The sequence below is a fragment of the Gossypium raimondii genome, chromosome 9 (assembly GCF_025698545.1).
Source record: "Gossypium raimondii isolate GPD5lz chromosome 9, ASM2569854v1, whole genome shotgun sequence".
Taxonomy (NCBI): Eukaryota; Viridiplantae; Streptophyta; class Magnoliopsida; order Malvales; family Malvaceae; genus Gossypium; species Gossypium raimondii.
This window is the reverse complement of record NC_068573.1, coordinates 13,551,779-13,561,999: the sequence shown is the minus strand read 5'-3', so window position 1 is coordinate 13,561,999 and position 10,221 is coordinate 13,551,779. Positions and strand designations below refer to the sequence as shown.

Genomic DNA, 10,221 nt, shown 5'->3' with positions numbered 1-10,221 from the left:
CTCATTAAAAACCTTACCAGGAAAATCCAATGGGACAAAATCTCGATTAAGGGAAAAAGAGTGCAATGCGTATTTACTCCCCCTCATGAAAACATCACATATTTTCTCATATTCTACGTATTCAATCTTGAATATTGCTTTTTCAAATGACTATTTGAATGTATTTCTTAAGCATTTATATTACCATTCTTTTAAAAGTCACGAGTGAGGGAAATTAAGGGAAATATATTTTGATCTCTTGGAGATTCAATAATAATCATAACAAACTTTAATCATGATTTTTTTATAAAAACACAATCATGATTTTTTTATAAAAACACAAATAGGAATTTTGGATCATTTTATAATCCTCCTTCAACTACTATTTACTAATTCAAATTTACCACATATGTTCAAATTATTTCAGTTCATATAAATGAACAATTTCTTGAGAATTTCAATATGCTTCTAGCATCCTCAATCCTTCAAGGATTTTAATATAAACTTTACTATATAATGATTCATAAAAAGTTGTAACAATAACCATTAGACGCAAGTTAAATCTTTTATGAATTATCAATTTAATAATATATCTAAAGATTATTGCGTCCACCACAAAAGAATATTATATCTTTTCATAATCAATGCCAAGACTTAGAGAAAAATTTCATATTTTTATTCCACTTTTGCAAAACTACTTCAATTGCACGCTCACTGGCTTTATACCTTTAGATATTTGGACTACTGGTCCAAAAACTCCATGAATTTAATTGTACTTGAGTTGCGTCTTTCTATTTTGATTATTTTATTCCATATCTACATTTCTCAATAGATTTATTCAAGATCCTCATTCTATTTCATTATTTCAATAATAATATTGCATGCAAAATCATTGTCGACCACTTTTATGATTCGATTCTACATTTTCTCGAATTGACATAGCTTATCGAGATCTCTTATTTTCATTATATTAAAATTGAGTTTTAGGTACCTGAATCTCTTCTGAACTTTTACTAATTAGTTATGTCTTGGGTCTTTTCTGGAGCACCCGTCTCTACTATATGACCATCTAGAAAAATTTTCATCTTTGGAACCGATTAATCTATTATTTATTCTAACTGATTGTCCTATTGGGACTTTGATTCAAATTAAAATATTAGATGATATATAACACTTGGTTATTCTCATTAAGTTTGTAAATACATCTAACAGTTAACTTGTAATGAGTTATCCTTATTGAACTTCTGGTTCAAATTATTCTCCCCCTAACTCATTACAAGTTCTTATTTCTCTCCCCCTAATGTCAGGAAAACTATCGAATCAAAATTGTAACCACAAATCATGTCATAATTGAATCTCGAATACATTCAAAGCATCTAATAATATAAAGAAACTTGTAATTAATATATATTCCCAACTTTCTTTGAGGATTCACTCATCTTTATGAGTTGTGGTGGAGCAATTGGAACATATACACAAATACAAAAATTCAAAGATGAGGAATATTTAGCTATTGATCAAAAACTAATTGTAATGGGAAGTATTTATAACATATTGGCTTGATGCGTACAACACGTAAATCAACATAATCTCATGTTGAAATAAGAAGTTTAGTTCTCATAAGTAATGGTTTAGACATTAATCAGGGTGTTCAATCAATAATTTCTCTAAACCATTATGCGCAAAATTGTACAAAATTTTTTCAAACTCAATCAATAAAAGATTGAGATATAAACTCATCAGTATTAGCAAGATGAATTGTCTTAATTGCATACTCTGAAATTAATTATTTAAACAAGCAATCTCGCAAATGACAAGTTGCGAGTTGCTAACGAATGTGATTATTTTGTAGATGCATCTACCAAAATCATATAATATCAAAACCATTCACATGGTGGATGAATGAGCCCATATTTATTTTAGAAATGCAAGACATTAAATCTCAACTTTAGCTAGTAGTTTTTAAGAATCAATTTTCATTAAGAACAAGCAACAAATGAGAAATATTTGAATTAAAGAATCTTCTGGTTCTTTAATGAATGTCCATATGAATTTTCAATTAATTTTCGCATCATATATGATCTAGAATAGTCTAACTGGTTACGCCAAGTAGTAAATACATTTCTATTAGTAAACTTCGGTTTACTTTAACATTTGTTTCATTTGTACTAAATTGTAACAAATTGATAATTTTATTGTCATTCATTTTAATTTGTATCCACATATAAGTACTATTGTGACATTTACTACTGGAAATGTCTAAATCAATGTGAAGTCTATAATGCCACTAAGTCAATAAATATAATTTCCAAATAATTATATACAGTCTTTGCTTCAGGGAATATGCCAAAATCTTGAAATGCCCAAAAATCTATTAATAGCAAACTTTGAGAGTGAATCTTATTTTCCAAGGGTACAACAGGTACATAACCAATGACTTTTCATACATAAGTTTTCTCTCTTGCAAGTTCTCATTAGTAATATTTTACCACGTAATTTTAATTGAGAACTTATTCCGAATACTATAGAGTTATACTCACAGTTTTTTAAAAAACTTGCAACTTTAGGTGCATCTAACCATAATAAGCTTTAGATAGAGTTATCATATTCTATTGCTCATAAGTAAATATTTCACAGTCAAATATTTTGCTTTCAACCTTTAATAGGGATGATGACAAAAGAATATCACAAAGATTATCACAAAGATTATCACAAAATTATAAAATAAATATAAATTAATAACTCAAACCCTTTTTTACTCATATGAAATATAATATTTTCTCATTCACAATCTCAATATGAGAACCATTACAAATATCTTTTAAAATTAATGCATTAACTATCACAAATTTTTTTTAGATATTGATATATTAGCTCTTCGGAGCTTTCGACTACTTTTGTACTATCAAATTTTGGAATAACATTTGTTTGTTTCGGTACCAAATAAGATAAATATTTTCTATCTATAATGATAAAATTCATTACTACATTTTCATTTCCTTCCTCAAAGAATATTAACAAAAAAAATATTTGGGCATATGCCACATATGTGGCTAATAATCTTTCATATCACATCAATAACATAAGTTATATTTACCCTTTGAAAAGTTATCTTGAGAACTCTCATTATTATCTTATTTATTACTATGTTCCCACTTTTAGTGGTCCATGAGTATATATTTTATTTTCTTTATGTATACATTCACTTCGAGGAATGCAATAATTCTGGTAGGGTAGACTTCTAAACTCCTCTATTGATTTTTTTATTTCATAATCACCATCGTAAACATATGTGGATTTTAAATCAGAATCTATCCATTCATGTTGTCATGATTATTCTCCAATTATAAGAAGTATGAAATAATAAATAAAACATAGTAAAATATACATGAAGATCTTTAACATCATCGTCATCACCTTGACTATTATCACGAGCATCCATTCTAAGATTGAATCTTTCAACATCCTGAAGATGAAGTTGCAAGGGTGAAAGTTTAAGGTGAAAAGGAATTTGATTTGTGGGATGACTTCGAAAGATTTAGAAAAAAATAGAGAATCATCGTGCTGATAACGTGTTATAAAATAAAGAGAGATAGAGAGAAAAAGTACAAAGAAAATATGAAAGCAATAGAGAATGTACTTTATTGATCAAAGAGATGATTACAATGCTTCATCGAGTTTCTATTTATAGGCATAAGAAGTATAAAAGAAGTAGAGATCTAATTCTAATAACTATTAGAATTTAAAGTACATCAAAACTTTATCTTGATCATGATGGACATCCACTTAATAAGATATTCATAATAATAAAAGTATTTTTAAAGAATTTATGATATTAAAATTACCTTAGAATCTTAACAACATTGGGATGTACTTTTATTTCCATGAATTTTGTCTATTGACTTTTCAATTTTCAAAATTTAAGTCTTATTGTTAATATTGTTAATTTTTTGTTAAATTTGTTTGTTTGACATTTTGAAATAAAAATAAACTCATTTGGTAATAATGTAATTAAAAAATGATATTGTAATGAACTTAAATTTAACAAAATAACTTTAATAATATTAAAAATTGGACTGAATTCAAAATTTTAAAATGTATAAAATAAATAAATTCTTAAAATAAAAGTAAATCAACTAAATTCTAAATTTATGGTATATGACATATTTTTTTTAAAAAAAAGGCTTAATGACAAATTTGGCCACTACGTTTGCATGTTTTGTCAAAATGACTTTAATTGTATTTTTGAGCCTTTTTTGGTCATCAAACGTTGTTCCTTTTTTCAATATGTTTTTCCTAAGAGATTTAATGAAAGTACCGTTACAAAAATTAACAAAGGATGATGTATAATTTCATATGTGGAATAATTTTAATGAGATGTAATTTATTACTTAGATAACCTAATAATAAACTTATATGTGAAAAATAATAAAATAAATAAATAATACATTAAATTAAAAAACTCTTAATTTAAAGAAAATAAATCTAATTATCTAAAAAATTAATTCAATAGAAAAACTTTCCAAGAAACAAAAGTATGAAAGATTGAAACCTTTTGAAAGAAAAGAAAAATTAAAACTTAGAATTTATTCATAAAATCTATTAGAAAAAACATATTGAAAAAAGGAACAAAATTGATGGCAAAAAAAGTTCAAAAATATAATTAGGGTCATTTTAGCAAAACATGCAAAAATTAGTAGCCAAATTTATCATTAAGTAAAAAAAAAAAAACTCTCTCAATATTAAGGGTAATTTGGGAACTAAAAAATACAATTAATTTAAAATACAGCGTAGTATCATAAATCCAAGTCTAAAGCCCTGCCCTGCTGCAATACACTGCACTTATCGTCTCCTCAAAGACCAAAGCAAAGCATATACACACTCTGCAGTTCCTCACGCGTACGGTTCCACCAAAGCCTCCAATTCCTATAGTTAACCTCACCAAAATCCTCTGCAAAGCAAACAGCCCCAATTTCAAACTAAACCCTAATCGCCAAATAATAGAGGTTTCCCCCCAAATTCCCTCTCCATGACCACCGGTATCCACCAACTTACTTGATTTCTCGCCTACCTCACTAGCATTCGCGTTTTACTGGTTCTCTTCTCTCTTTCTCTCTCTCTCTCTCTGTGGGTGTTCTCCTCCATTATCTATTCTTTTCTAGGGTTTTCTTTATTTAATTATTTTATGGCGCCTCGAAGTTTAGCCGCCATTAATTTGTTTTGTAACTAATTCTTGCTTTAAGTTCGTTTGCATTGTGTTCCTTGAGGTTTAACTTTACTGGTTGTTTACAATAGTTTGTTTTGTAGCTTAAGGACTTCACTTTAAATTCCCAATTTTTTTTTAAATATAGGAGACTCACATTCAAATTTTTGTTTCATATTTTTCTTTTTTAAGTTGCAGTAAACTTCTTTGATGGGGAACTTTGTTTCGTTTAATTATCATTGTCCCATTATAGTCCCTGACTAGTGGGCAGTTCAAAGATAAATTTTGAATAAAACCTACGGAAAAAAATAGGAAGAAAAAGGGGGAAGTTTTGAATAATTCCAGGAATCAAGACCTATTTAGTTGGGGAGCTTTATTAGCTTCACTCTTGTAGGAGGAAACTTTCAAAGAATATATATGGAACTTGCAATTTGAATATAGTTGTGCTTAGTTAGATAGTCCTATATTTATAATTTTTCCAGCTGAATGCAAATAATTGTTGTTCACTTGTCCTTTATCTTTCAGCAGCTCCTTTCTGAAGGTTGCATTTTGAAGGTCTGCCCTGTTTGTTATTGTTACTCAGCCATCAATAGCAGCAATGGGCAGTTCATTTAATCCCCAAATCTTAGTAGAAAAGCTGGCCAAGCTCAATAACTCCCAAGCAAGCATAGAGAGTATCCTATAATTGTGTATTACCTGCTTCTTTGCCTATTTATGACTGTTCTTTTCTGGTTGATTTCATTTTCATTGTGGAAGGTCCTTTCTCAGATTGTCATGTGTAGTACTTGAGCATATACATACTTTATTATTTCTACAGGGTAACTTACTGCTGATGCCAGTTTGATATTGCTGTCTAGTTGCCATGTAAGTTAAGAACAAATGAACTTCTGAAGTTTATCTTTTGCACCCTTAACTTGGTAAGCTTTATCACATTGGTGTATTTTCCATATGAATAAGGCAAAACAAGTTGTTGAAACTTGGGACAGACAATTTCATTGCTCTCCACGTGAGCAGAGATTGGCCTTTCTGTATCTTGCCAATGACATTTTGCAGAATAGCAGGCGTAAGGGTTCAGAATTTGTTGGTGAATTTTGGAAGGTTCTTCCTGATGCACTTCGTGATGTGATTGAAAGCGGGGATGAGTTTGGGAGGAATGCTGCATTACGTCTGGTATGGTCACCTTAACTTACATACTGGTTTTGTTTCTTCTGTGCTGTCATTAAAATATCTATGAAGAATTGAATGTGTCTCACAGCCACTCTTCTTGACTTAAAGTAACAGAAATGAAATGCTTTTAACTTTCCCTTTAAATTGAAGACCTGATTGGTTGCATTAGGCTCCTTAGGAGTGTGATGTTATCCAGAGAGGCAAGTTAATTTGATGATGCTAAGTAAATAGTGATAATTGGATAATATATGCATGTCTTGCCAGTTTTATATTATGTGGATCCTCACTTATCTTGCATTGATCATTCTAATAAATTTGCCTATAGCTAGGCATAGGTTAATTTTCAGACATTGCCTGTTTTAATGGTCATTGGATTGGTTCAAAATACTTGGTACTTTTCCCATGGCTGAGTTAAATATCAAGGATCTGCAGTTGAACTGTTATTTTATTACATCTATTTTTCTAGATCTAGTTAACTGGCTTGGGGTTTATTTTGGGGTTTATTTGGGGTTTATTTTGGCGTGACAATTAGTCAATGCCTATTATTCTATTTTCGTATTATTGCTATCTTTTGGCTAATTGTTATGTTCTTTTATTTCAAAACATATGTGTGCTTTAAATTATTACTATCATGCTGTTTTAGAATGGTTGCTCTCAAAATTAGCATGACATATCACATTTCTTTTTGATGTTTGAAATACAGATCAGTATATGGGAAGAGAGAAAAGTGTTCGGTTCTCGAGGACAAATTCTTAAGGAAGAGCTTTTTGGCAGACAATCAGAAAGTAATAATAGAAATGGCAGGCATATAAATCCCAAACTGGTGAGATAAATTCCATGCTGTCTGCATTTATTCTGTTGTTTTGCAGTATTTATATGTTTGTGTCATGGAATAATTTTGTTTCTGCTTTGTATTCGTGCTAGCTGAAGCAGCCTGTCGGAGATACTGTGGATAAAATAGTTTCAGGTTATCAATTTCTATATTGTAGTCAGATGGATGAAGATGTTATATTCAGCAAATGTAGGAATGCTATCAGTTGTATGGAGAAAGTAGATAAGGAAATTAGTACTGATGTCAATTCAGGTATGACTTGCATTACTCATGTTGTTAGTAACTACAGCTATTGTTCATAATCCTTTTCCTATATTTTCTTCTTTAAGAAAAAAAATGTATATCAATCAACACTGGGAACATTTTATGACCAAATATTTCTCATTTGAACAATTGTTGCTTATGGAGACTTTGAATATGTATTTTGATACATTCTTTCCAAAAATGTCAAATTTCTTTGAACAGGGCAGTTCCGTGGATCGGCACTTGTGGGGGAGGTGCAGGGTCAGCATGCTGCACTGAGGGACTGTATTGAGCAGTTAACAGCTGTTGCATCGTCAAGAGTTAATCTCATCTCACATTTGAGAGAGGCTCTTAAGGAGCAGGTTACTTAGATTAATCACTTTAAAGTAACTCTGGTGTATTGTGTTGTTACCATAAGGCTGATTTACTCTTGCTTTCAGGAATTCAAGCTGGAGCAAGTTCGTTCTCAGCTTCAGGTTTGACACTATACTAGCCTTATCTTTTAAGTATAGTTGTTGGATTTATGAACTATTCGCATCTATCTCTCAGCTTAAATACAGTTAACCATATTGTGAACTTCTGGACATACGTGTGTTCTGATAATTTTCATATTGTTTTACAGGCTGCACAGTCCCGAGCAGAACAGGCTGGTAATATCTGCAGACAGTTGTTGAATTGTGACAATCCTGAGTTAGCATCTGAGCAAAGCTCGAAGGAAAGTTTTATTCCGGAAGCTACAGAACAATCTGCTCCTCTTATGTATGCCCGGCAAGTATCCTTTCCCAAGAATTCTGGCCAAACTGAGGAAGATCCTAGGAAATCTGCTGCAGCTGCAGTGGCAGCAAAGCTAACTGCATCGACATCCTCAGCCCAGATGCTTTCATATGTCCTCTCTTCTCTTGCTTCTGAGGGTGTCCTTGGAAATCCCATGAAAGAATCTTCCGGTGATTATTCATCTGAGAAGAGGCCTAAGCTTGAGAATGACCAGCCATACATACCATCTCAGAATGTGCAACAAGCTTTAGTTCCACCATTCTCGCATCCCGAATCTCACCTGCACAATGTAGCAGCCACCACCCAGCAGTTAACTCCTAATGAAGTGCCACCTCCTACATCGTCATCTTCTTCTCCTTTGCCACCAGTGTCAGCAATGGCACCATATGCTGTGTCCCAATACATGCCAACTGCTGGATTGATAAATGGTGCAGCATATAGCTATGGGATGACAACCGCATCACAGCAGCATTCCTTGCCTGGTTATTCAGTGGTTGGAGGTGCAATTACTGGTCTCTCCCCATTTCCGACACCATTAACCAATATTTCTTACCAGAGTTTCCAGGGTTCCGAAGTTTTCTACAACCAGCCCTCATCTGTGCCAACAGCACCGAATTCTCGGCAATAGAAATTCATTTTACGTTAGGATGCTTTAGACTGAAATATTGTTGCTCAGAAACTTTGTTTGGGTGCCACGCCACGTAGTATAACATCATGTGCACATTGTAAATGTATTATCATACTCATTGCTTTTCGTCATTCGGAGAAAATGATAGTTATTATACGTAATTATTATTGATATGAAAAGATATTGCATCGTTTGGATGGTTGAAATAGTTGAATTTATAATTAGATTAAATTTTCTTGAAAGTATAATAATAAAATTTTAGAAGAATATAAGTTAGTTGTAAACTTGTAATATGTTAACAAATTGTATAATCACATTATGCTATTTATTAATGCGACGAATTTGGTAACATAACAGGAGTTTATGAACAAAGTATTAATATAAATTTATGGTTTAAATGTCAGAAATCTTTATATATTTGTAAAATTTAGAATTTAGTTAATATATTTTAATTTTAGGATAAATTATTTAGATAGTTATCAAACTATAAAAATTTTATTTTAATCATTAATGTTTTTGAAAATTATTTTTTTCACTCCACCGTTAAATTTTTATGGTTGAACTAAAATTTTTAATTACTAATTGGTGAAATGATGTAAAACTTCAATAAGGTGGGTGTTATAAAGTGTTTATTGTCTCAAAAATAGAATAAAACATATACAAAGATTTAGCCATGAAGAACTTGAGTCAATGTACGAGAAAAGAATGTAAGAATATAAAGTCATCTTGGATTTTCACTTGATTTGATGATTGATATTTGATTTTTCTTTCTTTTTTTTTGAGTATTTTTGAGGTATATTTATACTTGAGTTGTTGGTAATGTAAAGAAAGTGAATTTTTTAAACGGTTACGGTTTGATAAAATCAAAATCTGGCTATTGAGATATTTTAGGGAATTAATTCTATAAATTTATCTTTTTACCCTTTAGAAAATAGTATAAATAGGTCATTCTTCTTATTTTTCATAGAACACAACAAGAGAAAACTAGAGAGAAAATCTTCTCTCATCCTTCTGTTCTTTAAATTCTGGTGTTCTACAAAATTACACGAGAGAGAAATTCTGTCTAGAAAATTTATTTTTAAGCGGGACTGTCTGCGACCCCTCCAATCTTTCTTGGGAATTGAACCTAGTGTGGTTTTGCCAGTTTCTTCCAGTTTATTGTTCGATTAGATTTCCGATAAACTACTTTTGTTTTTTGGTTTCTATTCCTTTTTAAGAGAGCAATGCCAATTGTGTTCCACCTTATTTATTCAGGTGTACGAATATTGAAGTACTGTGTTAACCTTGGGGGGTAACATTCACTACACGATTACACCGATCAGGGCAAATTTCTTATAAGGCAGTGGTTCTTCCATGACACAATCATTGCTATTTTATTTAAACTTAGTTTGGTTT

At 30.9% G+C, this 10,221-nt stretch overlaps 1 protein-coding gene across 7 annotated transcripts; it reads left to right on the top strand.

The window, feature by feature from the left end:
* The first annotated feature begins 4,778 nt into the window (after positions 1-4,778).
* Positions 4,779-9,005, top strand: LOC105798478 (uncharacterized). 7 transcript variants are annotated; one of them, XM_012628559.2, is made up of 8 exons: positions 4,779-5,074; positions 5,708-5,856; positions 6,105-6,352; positions 7,053-7,172; positions 7,283-7,433; positions 7,647-7,786; positions 7,865-7,900; positions 8,047-9,005. In XM_012628559.2, the coding sequence occupies exons 2-8, from the start codon at positions 5,781-5,783 to the stop codon at positions 8,824-8,826; spliced, it is 1,551 nt and encodes a 516-aa protein (XP_012484013.1). In that variant the 5' UTR covers positions 4,779-5,074; positions 5,708-5,780; the 3' UTR covers positions 8,827-9,005. The 7 variants fall into 7 exon arrangements, with proteins under 7 accessions (XP_012484013.1, XP_052477090.1, XP_012484012.1 ...); XM_052621130.1 differs by having other exon boundaries at positions 4,780-5,018; positions 5,711-5,856; positions 7,274-7,433; XM_012628558.2 differs by having other exon boundaries at positions 4,780-5,018; positions 7,274-7,433.
* The last annotated feature ends 1,216 nt before the right edge of the window (positions 9,006-10,221 follow it).